We start from the raw sequence: 20,509 nt of genomic DNA, 5'->3' as shown, positions 1-20,509 counted from the left end.
ATGGAAACACGAGAGGCCCCAAACAGCCAAAGGAATCTTGAGTACGAAGAACAAAGCTGGGGGCAGCTAGCTCCCTGATTTTAAACTGTATTACAAAGCTACAGTAATTAAAACAGTGTGGCACTGGCATAAAACAGACACAGATCAATGGAACAGAGAGCCCATAAATAAACTCATGCATATATGTCAATTAGCTTACAGCAAAGGAGTCTAGAATACACAATAGGGAAGAGGCAGTCTCTTCAATTAGTAGTGAGAAAACTGGACAGTCACATGCAGCAGAATGGCACTGAACCACACCTAAAAATTAACTCAAAATGAATGAAAAAAATCGAACCTAAGACTTGAAACCATAAAACTCCTAGAAGAAAATAGGTGCTAAGATCCTTGACATGGATCTTGGGGATGATTTTTTGGATCCGACACCAAAAGCAAAAATAAACAAGTGGGACCATATCACACTAAAAAGCTTTTGTGCAGGACGGGAAACCATCCACACAATGAAAAAGCAAATTACAGAAGATATTTGCAAATCATTTATCCAATAAGGGGTTAACATCTAAGTACATAAAGGACTCGACTCAATGGAAAAAAATAATGGATTCAAAAATGGGCACAGGAACTGAACAGACATTTCTCCAAAGACACACAGATGGCCAAAAGACAGTACTCAACATCACTCATCACCAGGGAGATTAAGTCAAAATCACCGAGCTACCACCTCATACCTGTCAGAATGACTAGCATCTAAAAGACAGGGGATGACAAGTGTTGGCGAAGATGTGGAGAAAGGGGAACCTCTTACACTGTTGGTGGGAGGGCAAACTGGGCAGCCACTCTGGAAAAACCAGCATGGGGGTTAAAACTGGTCATCAACGGATGAGTGGATGAAGAAAAGGTGGTATATGTACACAGGACATTATTCAGCCATAACAAGGCATGAAATCTTGCCATTTACAACAACATGCATGGACTTGGAGGCATCATGCTACGTGAAACAGGTGAGACAGAGAGACACAAATACCTTGTGATCTCACTCACTTGCAGAATCTAAAACCCAAGCTCATACATATACGGAGAACAGACTGGTGGGGGGGGGGGGGAGAGGGAGGCATAACTGGGTGAAGGGGGTCAAAGGTACAAACATCCAGTTACAAAATAAGTCATGAGATGTATAAAATGGTGACCATGGCCAATACCAGTTAATAATAATTCCGTACTATGTATTTGGAAGGTGGGGGACACGAAGTCTCAACCGATTTTGCCAAGTTAAACTGGTATTTTAACTGAGAAAATAGATATTAAGACTCTAAGATAGCCTGTGCATATAGAAAAAAGAAAGAGATGCGGACATGATGCATGCACTGTCTTACTACAGATCAATTTTAATTTCAAATGGATTTCTGTGAGGAGTACGCAACCATAAGAAGAGTGTAGGTCTGAGGAAGCGGGTAGGCGGGTGAGGAAGGGGTTTCAGAGCTCATGCTCAGCACAGTGGCTAGGTCACCTGCGAACAGCAGTGGAGCCTGAGAAACACACCGCCAATAATGCAAAGCATAAACCATGTAGAAAGGTTTCCCAACACTTTTCTAGCTCAAGCACCTGAATATTTCAAAATATGTGGAGCAAAAGCCAAGTCATAAATCACAAAAGGAAGGAAGGAAGAAAAGAAAAAGAGGAAGAGGGAGTTTGCCTGGTAATAAAAGCGCACTGCAGCAAAGTAGAATAAATTTGCAGGTATCGTGCTGAGAACAGGAGGAAGCGAAGATTCATGATAGAAGGAAATTAGTTGCTTAGCATGATTTATTTTTATTAACTGAAGACTGTAAGATGGTGTTTTATTTGTATTGGTAAATGGAGAACAGTGGATTGTTCTACAGGGTTGTTAACCTTCACTCCCTGTATTTTCCATCAAAGATCCCAAGTTTCTCAGCTACCCTCCGGCTTTGCAGGAAGTTAAATGAGAGCCGAAAGTGAACTACAAGACTGTAAACAGTCTAGTCTGCCAATGAGACTGAGTTCCTTGGTATGAGAACAATTCTTAGTCAGTGAGCTCTTCTCTGTATTCTGAGCAACACCCAGCCATCACAGGTTCATCTATCTCAGTGTTTCTACCTACAAAGCACTTTTCTACAGTTTTTCTGGTATTGGCCAACACTTCCCTTTTACATCCTGATGAACTAGCACCGTGTTTTTGGAGATGCATTGCTTACATTCCTTTAACAGGTCAAAACCAAGAGTGACCCACAGCATATGCCTCATACAGATGAGTAAATGCAAGAAAACATAGATGACTGAAGAGCAGGGGCTGTGATGCTGGGGTGTAGACACACTTCCCTTAGATAGCCAAATTCCCTCAGATAACTTTCGGCGTCCATCTTACACTGCAGCTCGCAGTAACGTGCACGAAGGCAAAGTCAGCGCTTCTCTGCTCTTTGTTCCCTCAGGAGAAGGGCCGCCCTTCTGACCACAGTCCTCAGCCTGGAAAACTGTGTCTCCTTCTCTGATGCCCTGCCCCACGCTGGGCAGGTACACAGTTAGCGCCTTGCTCATCTCAGTGCACGCTTGTAGGCAGCCAGGTGGGCGCTTCGCTGCGTGTGCACACGGTGGGTCCCGGGAGTCCCCGTACGTGGCAGATGATCTCTGGAAGAAGCTAAGGAGCAGCAGTTCCAGCCACACCACCAGCTTCAGGGCTGGGTCTGGCCAGGGATGGGGGTCACTAAGGAAAGTCTTCCACTTACTTGACTGAAACCGATTTCCAAAGAGCATAATGAAAAAATCCAGCTAAGCCTCACCATGGGTGAAATGCTCTTTATCCACTTAGAAATACCCAACATTGCCAGAAAATGGCAAAGCTGGGAGACATACGCTCCTAAACCCCAAACCCATTTCTGTCCGTGAGACGCACAGGTAATGCTGGAGTCTACAGCGGGTACCCCCTGAGGCCCCACATCCCAAAAGGCTGGACTCTGTGTCGCTTACCGTAACATGGGCCAACGTAGAAACGAGCCCCCTTCCTACTCCACGTAAGAGCACTGCTGCCAGGGACACAAAACTTCGATCTAGACACAGGTCACCTAATCTCACACGTGCAGACAGAGGAGGGACAGCTCTGGTCTTCCTGTTATTCAGCTGGTCTCTCTGCAAAGCTGCAGCAGGTGCTGTGATGGTAACCCAACCACCTGCTTTCTCCTTGGCCCCTTACCCAAGGAACAAAGAGAACGAAATCTTTCTGGTACAGAAAACTACTTCCAAAAGTTCACAGATTTCATTAATTGTACTGAATGAAGAACTAAAGAAAACCCTGTTTCTCTTGCTTTTTTGAGTAATCACTTTGGAAATGGTTTTTGTTTTTTCTGAAGGATACACATAAAAGAGTTTAAATACATATTCTTTTTTTTTTTCAACGTTTATTTATTTTGGGGACAGAGAGAGACAGAGCATGAACGGGGGAGGGGCAGAGAGAGAGGGAGACACAGAATCGGAAACAGGCTCCAGGTTCCGAGCCATCAGCCCAGAGCCTGACGCGGGGCTCGAACTCACGGACCGCGAGATCGTGACCTGGCTGAAGTCGGACGCTCAACCGACTGCGCCACCCAGGCGCCCCTAAATACATATTCTTTAATTACCCATCCTTCCTGAAGGCATGACTTTCAAGAACATCACATGCATGTTCCAAGAGGTAAAATCCACTATCTTATTAGGGTTATGACTGATTTTTTTTGTACCCATTTCTGGATTTTACTCCAGAAACGCTTAATAAGTAGTAACTTTTCATATTCAAATTAAGTACTTTCCCTAAAATATTTCCTTTCTAAGTCCGTTTTGTTTCTGTACTGGATTTACAAACGTAAGTGAAGCACCCCAAAAATGGCTGTTGTATGCAGGCAGAGTCAGGAAGATGAAGCGGCATACGGAATTACCGTAAGTGAGGATGTACAGGGGCTTCCCGTTCGTGTCCATCGTGGTCAAGCACGGGGCCTTCGGGGAGATGGTCCCCCACCGCTGCAATGCAGCTTCTAGCGATGGCGGCCAGTTCGTCACCACTCCCAGCTGCTCCCCACGTACCGCCAACATCTGCGCTCCCTCTGGCTTTGGCTGGTTCGGATCCGGTTGCTGAACTAAATAGATTGGAAGTTTTTAAAAAAAATACATGCATGTTAGCACAATCACTGTTCTCTTCCTTTTAAAGAAGATAGAAGACTTACACATGTTTATTGGTGGACTGAAAACATGCACACGTGCTTTTCTAGAATCACAGCCAGGACCTATATGCTAGCTTCACGGACATAACGAAAGCACTTAATTCTTACACTTTCTAAGGCAATGCTGGGATGGTGAATATAGGGAGACCTGAGTGCATCTGTAAACTGACAGATGAACTGTGTATTTTAACATGCCTGGACTCTGGGATTGCAACAGCTGTTCAAAATATCAACTCCTGATGTACATACACTAGTAATTCTGGACTCCAGAGCTCAAATTTTGTTAAATTATATTTTGCCCTTAAATATGGGGATGTAAATTTGAATTTGCAACAGTTACTATCAATAACCAACCCAAGCACGTTTTCTTGAGTAAAACAAAAAATGGCCTATAATGCAATACAATCTTCTCAACTCTTTAGTTTACGTTAGCAACTGTTACGCTTCTCACTTTTAGAAAAGGATTCTCTCCCTCACAGTCTGCGATTGACAATCTCCCCCTGCTGGCCAGAGAATCAGCAGTGTCTTACTTGTGGTAGAAAGAACAAGAAAATAAGGAATCTGGGTTTGATGTAGTCCTGAATTTGCACAGAGGGGCAGGAAATGATCCCAGCCGCATGCACACTCTGCCTTCCTCTTAATGCGCTTACGTAGAGAGCACGTGTCACCTTGAGTCACAGTTTTGTGTGCTTCCCCGCGTTTCTGCTACCTGGTGGAGGCCGGGCTCACAGCCGTGATTGCACCCTGGGAGGGCCACAAACATGCAGCCTGGGTGTCTATCCTGCCTTGCCCGCACTTAGCCTGTCTTTAAAGGTGGCTTTGGGAACAGTGCCTACAGTCTCTAGAGAAGATTCTGGTCTTGCAGTGGTGCCAAGATTGTTACTCTTAACAGCCCAGTCATGACAGTCCCTGGGATCACGCAGACAGAGTAAGTGGGGGGCGGAGGCCCCTCTCACCTTCCAGCAATTCTTCAAAGTCATCAACAAAGAATTCCCGTAACGGCGGCCGCTTCGGTCGTTTGAGTGTATTGACGAGCTGTTGAATTTTCGCTGACACCCGGCTACTCACTGGCACCCCTGGAAAACAGAACCACCGACAGAAGAAGGACCAGTCAGTACCTCACCAGGTGAACAAGCAGCCACAGGAAAAATGGTCGTGACACCAGTGCCAGGGCCCCATATTGAGGGTCCTGCAATTGCCACCCAGGACACCCCACCCGGCAAGAGCTTGCCCCTGAGTGGATGTCAGGGTGCAGTGGCCCCACCAGCACCACAGGGTCTGCAGAGACCCCTGGAACGATGCTGCAGATGTCCTGCTGGGGTTGGGGGAGGGGCACCAGACCCTGGGCTGCACCCAATCACACCTCCCATTCCTGAAACAGGATCTGCTCCCCTGTCCTTCTCTGATGGAGTTCTGAGAGCTGTCTCTGGAGACCATCAGCACTGCCCTCTCTGGGGCCAGAGTGGCCTGCCCAATGTGCCAGGCACATCCTGACACAAGGGCGGGGCACTCAGGCTCTGTGGGCTCCGTGGCAGGCCTATACTCTGACTATCCAGTGGCCCTCGTCCGTGCCTCAGTTTCTGCTCACCTGAGTGCATGTTCAGCCAGTGCTTCCTGAGCACAGCAATTTAAATGCTCTTAATTTTTTGCATAACCCAAAACACCAGGATACGGCACATATTCACATGTACAGACAAAAATAAACTCCGTATCATGACAACATATTTCTTATCTACAACAACGAACATCATTTTGGAAACTGAATAAATGATTGCCAAAAAGGCAGAAAGATTTTTAAACGCCTCAAATTAACAAATACAAGGAGCATCAGGGTGCTGACATCCTCAAACCAGACAAGAGTGTCCTTGTAGCACATTCTACTCTGCCGAGAGGTCCTGCAAGGGAACCAGGCTGGAAGGGGCTTTCCCGAAACCCTGGCAGAGCTGCCCTCTTCCTCCTCCTCCCCCTCCCCCACTGATGGTCATGTATCATAAAGACAGATCTCAGCGTCTGGAACAAATATGACAGATCTCAAGGAAGCTTTTTATCAAATAAAAAGCATTTTCACAGATAGCCTCAAAATATATCGGGCACTTACAGAATTGAGACATTAAATATTTAATAGTTTGGGAAACATACAAAGATATAGCACCCAGAACTCTCAATATCTAAACACAGTATTTCTCCACTAAGTGCCCCACTGAGTAGGTTCGGGTGAACGGAAGGTCGTCTCCCACTGCCACTGGTGCTCCGGCTCGGCCACAACACGCAAGAGTCCTCCTGAGGACCCCGCCCCGAGCCTGTGATGGGTTAGGGCTGGGAGGGTTCCAGAATCTGTTTTCTGACAAGGTCCTGGGTGACTCTGATACAGGGATCGTTGCACACAGAGAAACACAGGACACAGAGGACTCACGTGGTGTCAGCAGGACAACATGAACTTACCTAGGGGAACAGTCAAAGGCAGACTTCACAGACAACAAAGCTATTAAATGGTGACAAGAGTAACAGTAACAACCGACTGGATACAGGATGACTTTTAACAGGGACACAAAGCAACACTGGCACTGCGAGCACCCCAGCGAAACCAGGGCGGCTCACCGACCCCAGGGGAGTGGGACTGGAACGAGGACGGGGCATGCCACCCGACAGACAGGTCAGGGCCTTCCTCGCCAGCCCCAGACCACACAGTGCCACAGGACACACACCCAGAGGGATGGACGGCACACCAAGGCCACACTGGCTGCCTTCACGAAAATCACATCTTACATCACCACTGGGTCTACCACACTCTCGCGGCCTGGGAAGGGCTGAGCACACGGAAAGCAGAATAGAGCATGGGGTTGACGCCCAAGTCTGCTTCTCCAGACCGGGTCACAGAAGCGGCCACCATACTCAGAATGTACTGACGCAGAAGGACGAGGAATGAGGGAGAGCCCCCACTACTGTACTTGATCACCGCTGACGTTTTTTTTTCCGATATGGAGGAAAAAACCCTCTTTCTTCAGAAGTCTAAAGCATCACACTAACCCATACACGTCAATTATCGTTTTATGTTTAACTTCATGTTATCCTTCTCCCAACTGCTCGTGGTCTTAACACGTCCGTGCTAATTTCTTAACTGCCGAACCAACATTTGTTACTGATTAGCAAACATGTCAGACTCATAAAATTTCTGTTTTCTTCTCGTGACTGAGTTCCCCCCACACTGATATTTTTTCCTACAAGGAAACACTCTTGGACAACTTGGAGATCATTTGCATTTCTTGTCCCCGTGCCACCTTCCATGGGAGCCACGTAAAGAAGGTGATAAACCAGGTCCCGTGAGTCACTTTGTATCTACGAGAAACACATCCAATCCTGCGCACAGAAGGGCAACTTAGTAGAAATGAGGATTTATAAAGAAGGAAAAATGATCGTCAGAAGACCTACCATCGCCAGTCTCCATGAGCTCCGCGTTGCCATACTTTGGTGCCGTCCGTGATGTCGTTGAGCCTTGTGGCCTTTCTACTTGTATCGAGTGTTCTGAGGTGTAAGTGGTTACATCAGGAGGTGCAGAGTGATTTTCTATAAAGAAGCAAATCACAAGTTTTCGGATCATCACAATGGAGTTATTCTGAAGGGTAAGTGAGCAATAGGGCTTCAAAAACTGCCACATCCCAAGAAAGGGCCAAGAATCTGAATCCAAGTGCACCACAAAAGTGTCAGGACAAAGATGATCCTTAAGGCAATTTATACTTCTCAAGATGGAACCACACTGATACAATGATATTACAGCTGAAGCCGCATCAATGCAGCACGTTAAAGTGACGTTTTCAAACAGCCAGTGGAAAGAGAAATATTTTAAGTTATGGGTTTGTTCGTAAAGGGTAACTTCCTTGTCTGTCCTAACAGAGACAGTGAGGAGCTCAAGCTCTACAGGTAGAGCGCCTGGGGCTCGTATCCCACTTCCTCCAGGCCCCAGGGGGCGTGTCGGTGCCCTCCTCCACTAAATGGGAATGACACGGCCAGTCCCCTACAGGGTACAGCGAATGGACTAAACACACGTAAAGCTCTTAAGATACTTTATGATAGAGGGTAAGCATTCAAGAAATATTAGCTGTTCCATTTGTTTTAGCACGCATGATACTGAATAATCATTCCAAAGTGTGTTTATAACCAGCGGGTATCAGCGCGGTATCACCCACGAGACTGGCCCCAGTCCGTCCCCACCGCGACAGTCACCACGAAGGGAAGCACTCACCGGTTAAGTGGGGGAAGCACAATTTTTGTATTTGCTAAATAAGGCATTAAAAAAAGTGTATCAATGAGACCATCAATGACATTTTGCATATCCTCAGTTCTGACCACGGGCATTATACCATTAAGTCTGATTTGGTTATCCTTACTAGGCAGCAGCTTGACCGGGTTTCTGTGGCTCCGCATGATTAGAAGCACATGCTCCACGGCCGGCCTGTCTCCTCTGGATGTGGCCCCACTTCAGCACCACATACGAGGACTGTTTAAGCACTGAAACCACCAACCAAAAGCACAAGAAAGACGACAAACAGGGTGCCAAACAGATCGTGTAAAGAACACCTTCTATAGTCCAAGGTGACAAAAGAGGTACCCTGTTGGCCCTCAGCTGGGAACACGCATGCCGGGAACTCAAATTTTAGCCGTTCTGCACATGTCCTCAGAGAACCGATTTACAGTTACAAATAGTTTGCCCAAGTAGGCGGGTCTGCAACTATGCGCGCACGGAGACTGCGGAGTGACCGATAACGGAAGTGATCTCCCATCACGAGGGGACGCCACAGCCGAGGGAGATTAACGCGCACCCCTAGGCAAGCTTCACGGGGGCAACCCCCGGCGGCCAACACATCCCGATGTGCCTGGGTGGTCCGAGGCATGCCGACCCTGCAGGCGCACGGACACACCCATGGCCCTGGGAGCTGGGCTGCCGGCGTCACAGGGTTTGGCCGTCTGCTCGTCGCTGATCCCCTAGGACCAGTTACTAACCGACCTATGCTTTAGGGTCCTTCTCCGTAAAGCGGGGATGGTGATGATAACACCTACCTTGAGCGGTAAACACACAGAGGCACCCAAGCGCTGCCCCCATTAGGTGCACGGCACAGACGTTCGCCAAAGGGAGCCCGTGAACGCACCTGCAAGGGCAGCACAGGCGGGAGCAGTGAACCCGGAATCTCCGCACGGCAGACAAGCGGACGAGCGCGCCGAGCACAGCCCGCAGCAGACAGCTGGGTTCTCCGCGTCTCACCTCCCTTTTCCAGGAGTGTTCGCCCCAGCATGGGCTGGACTGTGTCCCCGCTAAGTCCCACGTACAAGTCCTCACCCCGAGGCCCTCAGAATGCGAGCGCACACTGAGACGGGTCTTTAGAGGGGTCACCAGCGTCCTCCTGAGGTAGTCGGAACAGACACACACAGAAGGACGACCACGAGACGACACGGAGAGAGGGCGGCGTCTGCACGTCCGGCAGAGAGGCCTCGGGAGGAACCAGCCCTGCCCACACCCGGATGCTGGACTCCCCGCCTCCGGCAGGCAGGGCAGTGAACTCTGTCGGTTAAGCTCCAAGTCCAGGGTGCTTGTCACGGCAGCCAGAGCGGCCTCACACCCCCCAAAGGGCAATTTCCTGGATCTTAGCTCAGAAAAGGAACACCTCGGACAAGGGCGAGTAGGCAGCTCTGTCCGGTCACCGAGCGACGTGTGGCAGTGGGACTCGTGTCGCCTCTTCAAGGTCTGAGACGCCGTTTCCACCCTCCTTTTCAGCCCTACCCACGCTTCGACCAAAGAGACTTGCCTTGGCAGTAAAAACGCTGACTCTGTGGCTAAGCGGTACGGCCGCTGGGGTCTCCTATCTAGAGTGAAGGCACAGCAGGCAGCAGGGCGAAATGACAAAGATCCAAGCCAGCCACCCAGCACGGAAGCGGAGAGGCGCTCACCGCGCTGGGGCCGCACTCACGTTCGCGTGAACCGACAACGCCAGGCAGCCACGTCGCGGGCTCACGTCCGGGTGTGCCTACGTCACCGGGCAGCCACATCGCGGACTCACGTCCGGGTGTGCCTACGTCACCGGGCAGCCACGTCGCCGGCTCATGTCCGCGCGAGCCTACGTCACCGGGCAGCCACGTCGCGGGCTCACGTCCGCGCGAGCCTACATCGCCGGGCAGCCACGTCACGGGCTCACGTCCGCGTGTGCCTACGTCACCGGGCAGCCACGTCGCCGGCTCACGTCCGCGCGAGCCTACGTCACCAGGCAGCCACGTCGTGGGCTCACGTCCGCGTGTGCCTACGTCACCGGGCAGCCACGTCGCCGGCTCACGTCCGCGCGAGCCTACGTCACCAGGCAGCCACGTCGCGGGCTCACGTCCGCGTGTGCCTACGTCACCGGGCAGCCACGTCGCCGGCTCACGTCCGCGTGTGCCTACGTTACCGGGCAGCCACGTCGCCAGCTCACATCCGCGCGAGCCTACGTCACCGGGCAGCCACGTCACGGGCTCCCGTCCGGGTGTGCCTACGTCACCGGGCAGCCACGTCGCGGGCTCACGTCCGCGTGTGCCTACGTCGCTGGGCAGCCACATCGCGGGCTCACGTCTGCACGAGCCTACGTCACCGGGCAGCCACGTCGCGGGCTCACGTCCGCGTGAGCCTACGTCACCGGGCAGCCACATCGCGGGCTCACGTCCACATGTGCCTACGTCACTGGCTCACGTCCGAGTGTGCCTACGTCACCAGGCAGCCACGTCGCTGGCTCACTTTCGCCTGATCCTACGTCACCGGGCAGCCAGGTCACCAGGCAGCCACGTCGCAGGCTCATGTCCGCGTGTGCCTACGTCACCAAACAGCCACGTCACCAGGCGGCCACGTCGCCAGCTCACATCCGCGCGAGCCTACGTCACCAGGCAGCCACATCACGGGCTCCCGTCCGGGTGTGCCTACGTCACCGGGCAGCCACGTCGCGGGCTCCCGTCCGGGTATGCCTACGTCACCGGGCAGCCACGTCGCGGGCTCACGTCCGCGCGAACCTACGTCACCGGGCAGCCACGTCGCGGGCTCACGTCCGCGTGAGACTACGTCGCCGAGCAGCCACGTCACGGGCACATGTCCGCGTGTGCCTACATCACCAGGCAGCCACGTCGCGGGCTTAGGTCCGCGTGTGCCTACGTCACCGGGCAGCCACATCGCCGGCTCACGTCCGCGTGAGCCTACGTCACCGGGAAGCCACATCGCGGGCTCACGTCCGCATGTGCCTACGTCATAAGGCAGCCACATCGCCAGCTCACGTCCGCGTGAGCCTACGTCGCCGGGAAGCCACATCGCGGGCTCACGTCCGCATGTGCCTACGTCATAAGGCAGCCATGTCGCCAGGCATCCATGTCGAGGGGTCACGTCCACGTGAGCCTACATCACCGGGCAGCCACGTCGCGGGCTCACGTCCACGTGTGCCTACGTCACCGGCTCACGTCCGAGTGTGCCTACGTCACCAGGCAGCCACGTCGCAGGCTCATGTCCGCGTGTGCCTACGTCACCAAACAGCCACGTCACCAGGCGGCCACGTCACTGGGAGGGGCCACTCAGGGCTGCGCAGCGAGGCGCGAACATTGCAGGGTCTCCACTCTGAAACAGGGAAGTAACAATTCCAATGCATCTGGTGACTAAGAAGTAGGAGCGTTGACAATTGGGTGACTCCAAAATGCCTTCCAGACTTACTTCTGCATCATCTCCCCTCCCTCTCAACCTGCTCACAAATCGCACATGTGGCCATGGTGGGGTCACTGCCCCCGCAGCCGGCATCCGGGAGGGCACCAGAGGACGCCGCGCTGACGTGACACGGGGCTCCAGGGGCTTAACTAGGCTGCCTCGAAGCCTGTGTGTGACAGGTGCTGGAAGCGTGGCTCAAGGACTGTAAGGCTCATCGGCTCCTGGGGTGAGGCCACAGATGTCCACCTGCAGTAGGAGAACTTTGAGATCATCAGACCAGGTCTCCATCTTCTGCGCAAGTGAGTTCACTGTTTATCAATTTCCCTGTACTTTTAAAATAAAGAAAAAATGGTGGCCATCCTCCAGCCACCTGTCAAGGGTCACCTCTGCTGTGAACCCCACCCAGAGCTGCCCCCACAGGTGGGTTCTGTATCATCTACGCCATAGGACTTTTGTCCCCAGCAGCAGATGGTTGCTTCAGAATCTGTAATGCATGATAGCACCAGAGGGGAGTGGTTGGGAGAGGGGTGAGAGGAAGGAGAGAGACAGAAAAAGGAGGGGGAGGGAAGGAGAGAGGAGGGGGGAGGGAGACGGAGGGAGGGGGTTGGGACAGGGGGGAGAGAGGGGTGAGAGGAAGGAGAGAGAGAGAGGAGGGGGAGGGAAGGAGAGGAGAAAGGGAGGGAAGGAGAGAGGAGGAGGGTGGGAGGGAGGGAAGGAGAGAGGAGGAGGGTGGGAGGGAGGGAATGGGAGAGGAGGGGGTGGGAGAGAGGGAGAGAGGAGGGAGGGGGTTGGGACAGGGGGGAGAGGAAGGAGGAGGAGAGAGAGAAAGAGGAGGAGGAGGGAAGGAGAGAGGAGGGGGGGAGAGAAGGAGAGAGGAGGGGGGAGGGAGACGGAGGGAGGGGGTTGGGACAGGGGGGAGAGAGGTGAGAGGAAGGAGGGAGAGAGAGAGAGAGAGGAGGGGGAGGGAAGGAGAGGAGAAGGGGAGGGAAGGAGAGAGGAGGAGGGTGGGAGGGAGGGAGAGAGTAGGGGGTGGGAGGGAGGGAGATGGAGGGAGGGGGTTGGGACAGCGGGGAGAGGAAGGGAGAGAGAAGAGGTGGGGGAGGGAGAGAGGAGGGGGTGGGAGGGAGAGAGATGGAGGGAGGGGGTTGGGACAGCGGGGAGAGGAAGGAGGAGGAGAGAGAGAAAGAGGAGGAGGAGGGAAGGAGAGAGGAGGGGGGTGGGAGGGAGGGACACAGAGGGAGGGGGTTGGGACGGGGGGGGAGAGGAAGGAGGGAGAGAGGAAGAGGAGGGGGAGGAAGGGAAGGCGAGAGAAGGAAGGGGGTTGGGAGAGGAGTGAGAGGAAAGAAGGAGAGAAAAAGACGAGTGGGAGGGAGAGAGGAGGTGGGGGAGCGAGAAAAGAGGGAGGGAGGAGAGAGAGAGAGGGAGGGAGGAGAGGGAGGGAGGGAGGGAGGGAGGGAGGGAGAGGAGGGGGCATGGAGGGAGGCTGGTCTTCCGGCTGAACCTGGAAACTCCCTGCCTCCTGACCTAGCTCCTTCCAGCTCTCAAGGTCCAGACCCCTGGGTCCTTCTTGGACGCCGAGGTTACTCCACCTGCCCGCATCCTCGGCACTTGGCCAAGGCTGTAGAAAGACTTCAAAGAATGAATGAACACAACCTGAAGTAAATCAAGGACACCTGACAACCCGAGAGAAAATGCCTCTGGTTCTAACACCGGCGGACGCGTTAATTCTGACTGTACGCCTGGGGATCCCCAGGGTAAATGGTGATAGATCCCACTTTTAAAACCATATTAACTATTTTTCAGTCCCCAGACGGCTTCTAAGTGAAGAGAGGAACGGCAGAAAACCTGGTTTTTGCATGTAGAAGGCAACGTGCTTCAGGGCCACTGACCGACACAGACGATACACTACGGGCTTCCACTCGTGGAGAGTGCTCCCCCAGAGTCCCCCCAAGCTGGCAACATTACCGTGGAGAAGGGAGCAGTGCGGATCCCTGCTCCATGGCCCTGAGACCACTCTGTCCACCCTGCCGCTCCGGCCTGTGCGCCTTCCAGGTGGTTCCTCGATGAAACGGTGGTGGGGAGCCCCACAGGACCTTCCCAGAGAGAAGGGGCTGGCCCTCACGAGAGTCAGAATGTCAGCTTCCCGCTTGGGTCCGTCCTCCACGCACAACCGACTGGGAAAGAGGACTCCCCGCGGTCTCACCTGCGGAGTCTGCCGACCGGCTCCTGGTGGTGGTGACCCACTCCTGCCTTCCAGTTGGTAGGCACGACATCCACAGAGTGGACCCGGACGTGGCTGCAGGACAGCCTGGCGGTTTATATGCCAGCACCTCTCCGGCCACAGTTCCGAGTCGGGGCCGACCTAGAACCGCCTCCCGCCCACACGATGCTACGTGATTCCGTGAAGGCGTGAGAGCCACTGTCGGGTCTCCGGAAGCGCACGCTAACATCGAAACAGGAGCCTTCATCTTCACACAGGAGCCTCTGGATTTTTACACGCACACTTTCAAGTCCGCGATGAGAGGCGAGAGTTGTCAGGAAGCCTGCACAGACCTCGGGCCCTGTGGGGGTGTGATGGGGACACCGAAGTCTTCATTCTTCACGCAAAGTTTAACTGAGCTTTTGTCTGGAAAAGAGCTCTCCTCTGTTGTAACAAGCAGGGCCGCGCCCGAACGGAGACACCACAGGAGACAGGGAACCAGCACCATGAGCAGGCACCCCCACATCCCACAGGTCTGTGTCTGGTCCTGCTGACCACTGACCAGATGGGTGCCTGCAGTCTCACGTCAACTGTCCTGAGCCTCAGTCTCCCCACTGCAGAACAAGGCGGCCACCACCCCTCACCGGGCTGCAGGAACTAAGTGACAGGGCACCCTGACTCCCTGCTGCAGGCTTCCCTCCACCTTCTCCTCCCTTAGGTGGGAACCCTGCCTGTTCGAAGCCCTGGGAAAGAACCTGTGAAACTCATGTGCATGAAGCCGTAAATAATTGTGTTACTACTTTCAGAGTTAAATGTTTTTAAATGTTGCAAAAAAACCAGAAAAGGCGCATCTCTCTCGTGTGCACCGAGTGACTGTGCAGGCCAGGGAGGTATTCCTGCTGAACGGCACACACAGTGCATGAAGGGTTAGGACACTTTGGGATCCAAAAATCTGTACTTTCATTCTAAGTATAAAATCCAAATAAGCAAAATTTTGAGAGGTGGAGGTCCCAGGCGCACTTCTGCAGAGACAGGAGCAGACCTGTGTCCTAGTAACGCTGAAGGAGCAACACACTCAGAACAGCATGGAGGGAAAGGACACGAGGGCACAGGGGCCGTCACGGTCCAAACGGAGGGTGAGGGGCCAGGAGCAGTCACGAGAGAAGAAGGTGTGCAACATGTGTGGCAGCCAAACACCCAGAACGTGGACACGCGTGGTTCGTGGGAATGAGGAGCCGAGGATGCTAATGCCTGGAGCCTGCTCCTCGAGGGACCAACTCTTTGGCACGCTGGCCTTGGGGTACAGGGGCCAGTGGGCCGTGTCGGGAGGCACTTGGAAACGGGGGCCGTGAAGGATTTCTTGGTGGGAGATGCAGATCTGAGCATCAGTGAAAAGCAGGTGGCCTTGAAGACCGCAAGTCATGTGTGAGTGCATGATGTCAGCGAGAATGTGGAGACACCAGGGCAGGACAGGAGCCACCTGGGGGGAGGGTAGGGACAGGAGGGCATGAGTGCCAGTGACACCCCCAGCTGGGTGGGAAAGAACCGACCTCCTGGGACCCAGCATCAGAGCAGAGGATGAGCCTTCGAAGAGCGAGCACCTCTGTCCAGAAAAGGAGACAGGAAGACACAGCAGAGACACGAGACATCTGCTGGAAAGGTGTCCGTGGTTACACAATGTTCCCCAAGGAGATGGAAACACATGGGCGGTGACATTAGCTCCACGCCCCTGGTATTTCTGCAGGTATCAGCTTTATTTACTGTCACCTAAACGTGACACAGGGGTGAGAAGCCTGACAAGAGAGGAGGGTCCTTCTCACAAGCCGGGATTGTCAGCCCCAAATCACCAAAGGAGCCCCCCAAAGCCTATAATGGATACCAGAGTCTCCCCTCTGCCAGAGTTATCGGACACATGGTCCAGGTTCTCCTTCTGGCCGTCTCAGAAGCATGGTTTACAACGCTCTGAACAGGATGTGTCAAAATTATGATCATAGGACAGCCTGCCACCCATTTTTATAAATAGAGTTTTATTGCCACACTGACATGCCCTCATGTTTCCAGGTGCCTTGGTACTAGAGAGCAGAGAGGAGAAGTATCAGAGCACACTGCTGGGCCCATACAGCCTCAGTCATTTACTCTCTGGCCCCGTGAAGGAAAAGCTTGCTGAGCCAGCCGTGTAGTCTAGCTGTGGGAGACGGAGCAGGGGGACCCCAGCTCAAGTGAGCGAGCTTTGCCAACATCACCATCCTTGACAGGTGTTTGATGTTTTAAGACTAAGTGTCTGAACAGTATCAATGCAGAGGTTATGAGAGAATTCAGTACTTCAGAGGATTCTACATAAATACGTGAGGGTAGGTTATCAAGCGCTCAGAATAAATCCCCTAGGAAAGAGGCGTCTACATACAAACACACAGCAGCCACACTCTGGGCTAATCACGCAACAAGTGTGTGCGAGTGGGAGCGCCCTCTGATCTCCACCTTCTTAGCAGGATCAGATGCAGGAAACCTGATGAGAACCGCCTTGCTTACACGGTACACAGCAAACACAGCGTTCACGTCGACGAATCCTACAACACTCTGGAAACGGCAACTACTTCTGTGAACCTCTGGCTAATGACAACACACCCAGCATACGCTAATGGAACCCCAGTGATGATGCCTCCACTGTGTCAGTCAGCAAAGGGTGACACAGACCTCACCGCCACGGTACCTGTGGCCACAAAATGAGAGACAAGAGCTCAAGCCAAAGTCTATTTGCTGAACGTACAAATTTTATTATAAATGTACAACTACATTATCTATTCTGCTTTGTTCTTACTTCTTCGTCTAGAAATGTACCAATAGTTTCTGCCCAAATTTTCCACTTCCGTGTAGTAACATTCATTTTCCTCTCACGCTTTTTGTGAACAAGCCTCCTGGAGTTTAAAAGCGTTCCGCCAATTTTCCTACTGAGTGACGCTCCTCGACTTTCGATACTGATACAGTACTTGAGGGGTGTTAATCCTGCCTGTCGCCGTTGTCTCAAGCATGTGACATGCACAGAGTTCTGAATGAATACCGCCTAGTAATGATCCAAAACATTCTGGTACTCACTGGAACAAGGGCCCTTGCCTGACGAGCGGGGAGCGGCGTCACCCGGGGCCCCGTGTTGCATCCTGGAGGCCTCCATCCTCGCGACGGCACACCACACGAGAACCCACAGGAAGCAGAGCCGCAGGGAGGAAAACCTCCTGGAGGGGGCTTCACACCATACAAGGAGCTGGCCTGACTTTGGGGACACACGTGTGGGGTCCCTATGTACACGGTCAGGGTGGAAACCCGTGGGATTTTGCTTCAACAAGGTAGAACAGCCCACTTTGTGGCAGACCCTTGTTGGCCTCTGTTGTCTGTAACCACCAGGCTTTCCTCCCCCAATCAGGGAGCAGCAGGGTCTGTCCCTCCAGCAAGTATCTCACCGAGCGGGATGAGGGGTACGGTGCTGGTGGGCTTACTCTGCGAACACACACACAGTCTCATATGCAGGTGCACACACATTTATATATACACACTCTCACAACACACACATGTGCATTCTCTTGTGCACACCCTCCCTCACACACACAGTCTCTCATACATACTTCCACACATATGTACACACACTCATATACACATGCACGTATACACTCCCAACACACTCACGCACATTCTTACATTCTGCCCTCACACACACACACACACGCACGGTCACACCCTCACACTCTAGACTTCTCAGAGTCTCAACAAGAGGGTAAATGCTGCCAGTTCTAGGACTTTCCACGTTGTCTGCTTCGCCATGTAGCTGTAGGTCTCCTCTTCCTCGTTTTATTCTGTTTTGCCACTGCTTTCTTTCAAATTTTTCACACGGACAGAAAATTTCCAGGTATCCTAGGAACTGATCTTTGCGCCAAATTAGAGAGGACTGTGACGTCACACACCCAACAGCTATTTTTAGGTTCTGCTGAGACATGAAGCACATGAGTCATGCAGCCTCTTACAGTCTGGATAAATCTAACCCTGCAACCGGACCTTCCTCCAGGACGTCACAGGTCACGTCACAAAGGGACAGCCAGATGCGGGGACGTTCCGTGTGTCTCACGGTAAAATTTGAGGCTTCTTTACAAGGGAGGTGAATCACACCGTACACACTCCCCCAGGTCGGGGTGAGCAGCACAGGTGGACAGCCTTCCGCGTCACACCACCCACACGGGAGCCACGCGACATGCACAGACACTCTCTCAGGTCCCGCACGATGAAACCTCATCTCTTTCACGGGCACACGTCTCTGTGTAATTTTTAGCTTACTCTGATCCCAAACGGAGTTCTTGGTGCTCACAAAACTGTGTCACTGTCACCTGAGGATAGAAAAGTGAACTCTAATACGACCACTTGGCATCGGACTGTTACTTTACAAAAAGGCAGAATTTTCCTATTTTCTTTGTACTCACGACAGCTCTCAGAGGACCAAAGGAAAGAAATCATTATTCTTTTTTTCCCCACTAAACAACTAGAGCAGGAAAAGGGGCTTCTGAAGCTGCCAGCAGCCATTCATGTGGCAACAGAGGCCAGAGCCAGCTCTCCTGACCGGCTGCCTGAGCATCTACAGTAGAATCGAGGGCGCACTGCTGACACTGTTACCAGCGAGGTTAACTCTGACTTCATTCAGAGCAAGTGCTCTTGGGGCAAAGTCCGAAGAAAGTGGTTTGAGTTTCTCTGAACTCTGCCAAGTAGCTAATAATCTAGAAATAAAAGCTTGTGCGTCTGAGATGTCTGTCGAGTACTTAATTCACTACCTTTACCTGTTTCCTAAATTTGGGCTTTCTGCAGACACGAGGTTTGCCGTGGCGAGGAGGGCATGGTGTCGACAAGCACCGTGAGGAGTGTGTGTCCTGTGAGCGAGGTGAGCCCTGCCCACATTGCTATTTTAATGGGGACCTTCCTGAGCTATCCCGGAACCACATTCAAAGCACGTAGTTCACTCTGTGAAAGATTTTTATTGGGAGTTGAAAAATCTTAATCCACAACTAAGACTGGGTGAGAACAGATCTGGATGCCATACTCCTCCCGTCCACACTGGATAAGGCCTCATTTCGCGGCACGTACCTCCTGTGTCTACGATTCAGACAGCACTGCGGCTCATCCAACGCCCTCTCTTTTCTGCTAGTAATTCTTACCCTCCTTTCACAGTATTTTCAAACATTTCAAGCAATGCTTGAGAACGTTTCCTTTACGAGCAGAAAGCCCGACATCCTCGCTGTCAGGGACACTGGGGGCAGTGAAAAGCCAACTTCACAAAACAGAAAAACGAAAGCAGCAAAGCAGCTGAAGGGTTGGAGCCGGGCTCTGTGCCGTCCCTCGAATGGATTCCGCGGCTGAGATGCACAGATGAATCCACAGACACCAAGACCACGGCTACTAGATGGCCACCGGCTTCGGGACGACCACAGCGAGGCACTCACCTATGTGCGTCTGGGCCATGACGTCGGCCAGTCTGTGGGCGGCGCCGCTCCCCCCACTTTGGGTGGAGGAGGAAGAGGTCGTGGACGTGGTGGAGCCGTGGATGGCCTGGCTGATCCAGTGCTCCATGTTGATGCTGCCCTGGCTGGAGGTGGGGGTCCCCTGGGAGTCTCCCTGCACCGAGCCTTCGTCTTCCGAGCCAGAAGAGGTATCTGCGAGAGACAGATCTGCTATGCATCACGGCAAAGAGACAAACACCAGGGCAAACGCCACCAACACACGCTAACCGCCGATGCTTTGTGCTTTCGACACTTGAAAAGTCACAGATCTCAGAGAACGAATATTTTGGTATAATGATTTTTCTCATCGAAAACACCTTAAATAAATATGCTACAAAAAGGGTTTTTTTGTTTTGTTTTGTTTTTTTGACATTACAATCTTGGGCAGAGACATACTCACCTATTTTCTTCACTCAGTTTGCGAAGAAGCCAACTGTTTCTAGGCATGCTTACAGCAAGCGAGAAGGATGGGGGCGGCATTTTCTGAGACATTGAACTTCCATGTGTTTCAAAGTGTGACTGTAGCCCTTGTTTAGACCTGAGGTACTTCTCTGGGCTGTATTGTTATGTTTATTTATTTTTGACAGAGAGAGAGAGAGAAAGCATGAGCTGAAGACAGGCAGAGAGAGAGAGGGACAGAGGATCCAAAGCAGGCCCGTGCTGACATCAGCAAGCCTGACACAGGGGCTGGAACTTACAAATCGCGAGATCATAAGCTCAGCCGAGATCAAGAGTTGGACGCTCAACCGAATGAGCCAACAAGATGCCCTCTGAGCTGTATTTTTAAATTTTGTGTGAGTAAAGGTAACCACGTCCCTCCACAAAGAGTAAGTTGTCAGCAAGGATAGTGGTGTAGACGTTAGAATGACCCCCA

The 20,509-nt window shown here is 52.4% G+C and overlaps 1 protein-coding gene across 6 annotated transcripts in view; it reads right to left on the bottom strand.

The window, feature by feature from the left end:
- The window catches only part of DIP2C (disco interacting protein 2 homolog C), a 416,214-nt gene that overhangs the window by 136,561 nt on the left and 259,144 nt on the right, over positions 1-20,509 (bottom strand). For all 6 annotated transcript variants that reach the window (XM_047848086.1, XM_047848087.1, XM_047848088.1 and 3 more), the window contains 4 exons: positions 19,579-19,788; positions 7,635-7,769; positions 5,162-5,281; positions 3,924-4,121 (listed from right to left, as the gene is read on the bottom strand). In XM_047848086.1, the coding sequence (XP_047704042.1) occupies positions 3,924-4,121; positions 5,162-5,281; positions 7,635-7,769; positions 19,579-19,788 (663 nt within the window). The remainder of the gene's footprint in view (positions 1-3,923; positions 4,122-5,161; positions 5,282-7,634; positions 7,770-19,578; positions 19,789-20,509) is intronic.

Source organism: Prionailurus viverrinus, unplaced genomic scaffold (assembly GCF_022837055.1).
Source record: "Prionailurus viverrinus isolate Anna unplaced genomic scaffold, UM_Priviv_1.0 scaffold_51, whole genome shotgun sequence".
Classification (NCBI taxonomy): domain Eukaryota; kingdom Metazoa; phylum Chordata; class Mammalia; order Carnivora; family Felidae; genus Prionailurus; species Prionailurus viverrinus.
The sequence above is the reverse complement of the archived record's forward strand: the minus strand, read 5'-3'. Positions and strand labels throughout refer to the sequence as shown.